Source organism: Octopus bimaculoides, chromosome 22, assembly GCF_001194135.2.
Source record: "Octopus bimaculoides isolate UCB-OBI-ISO-001 chromosome 22, ASM119413v2, whole genome shotgun sequence".
NCBI classification, from domain to species: Eukaryota; Metazoa; Mollusca; class Cephalopoda; order Octopoda; family Octopodidae; genus Octopus; species Octopus bimaculoides.
Genome location: NC_069002.1, coordinates 27,622,905 through 27,623,920, shown reverse-complemented (window position 1 = coordinate 27,623,920; position 1,016 = coordinate 27,622,905). Strand labels below are relative to the sequence as shown.

The following is a 1,016-nucleotide window of genomic DNA, read 5'->3' as shown; positions in this document are numbered from 1 at the left end:
ATGTGGAGGTCTGGAAGTTATGCTTCAAAGGTTTGTCTGATGTTTCACCTAAAATTATAACTATTTTGGAAGGTGTTCTTCCCCCTTTTATTATATTTCTGTTGAAACACACTGCTTTTTTTTTCTTCAATTAATTTTAAAAATGATGAAGAATTTAGTGAAGTAACTTTGTAATTACTAAACTATAAGTCAACATGAAATTTGTGTCGGAGGTTTTTAATTTAGATCATTTAAAAACAGAAAGTCTACACCATAACATCAAGAGAAGTCTCGGGTAGTTTGGTATCAAAAGGGTTTTTTTTTTTTTTAAATTAACTAAATGTTAGACTAATTGCTTAATTTATGTATTATGCTGTTAGCAGAACTTGTATAAAATTGGTTAAGATATGTGATTTTTATCACTAAGTTTAACCTGATAAAGTGTATTTTTAAGTCAGGCAGAATATTTTATTTAGAATAAGTTATTTAAACTCTTAGTAACTTCAACTTCAGTTAATTCACTACTTAACCTTTTTTATGGAAGGCAAAATTTTAGACATAATATAGCTTCCACCCCTTCGACTTGTGTATTATTTGTTTAATAGGGGTATCTGTTTGACTGTTTAATCCTTGTTAGGTTGTAGGAGCCAGATTAATCAGATGGGGATCATACTTAACCCTTTGAACCCTGACCTCCTGAACCTTATTTTACCATATACCTGGCACTCCACTGGTGCTATGGTACAGAGCAGTGCTACGGTATAGAGAAAAATAAGCCCTCCACCGGTGAATCGGTGTTACAGGCTCAAAGGGTTAATGAAGAACAGCTTAAATAAAACCATATTGATGAGAAAGAGCTTCTATAGCCAAAGCATTGTAGTTCTATTGTTTTTAAACCTTTACCATTTACAATTTGTAATTTTAATTTCATAAATTTTTTTTGTTTTTGTTTTTGTTTTTTTACAGGCTAGCAACTATCAAAGATTTGGTGCTAGGTAAACAGCTGATGATGGTACTGCTTAAATTATTCAGTTATG

General features: G+C 31.2%; 1 protein-coding gene across 1 annotated transcript in view; it reads left to right on the top strand.

Annotated features, from left to right (window-relative positions):
• The window catches only part of LOC106881733 (E3 ubiquitin-protein ligase UBR4-like), a 218,633-nt gene that overhangs the window by 190,750 nt on the left and 26,867 nt on the right, over positions 1 to 1,016 (top strand). The window contains exons 100-101 of the mRNA XM_052975666.1: positions 2 to 30; positions 946 to 1,010. Of these exons, the coding sequence (XP_052831626.1) occupies positions 2 to 30; positions 946 to 1,010 (94 nt within the window). The remainder of the gene's footprint in view (position 1; positions 31 to 945; positions 1,011 to 1,016) is intronic.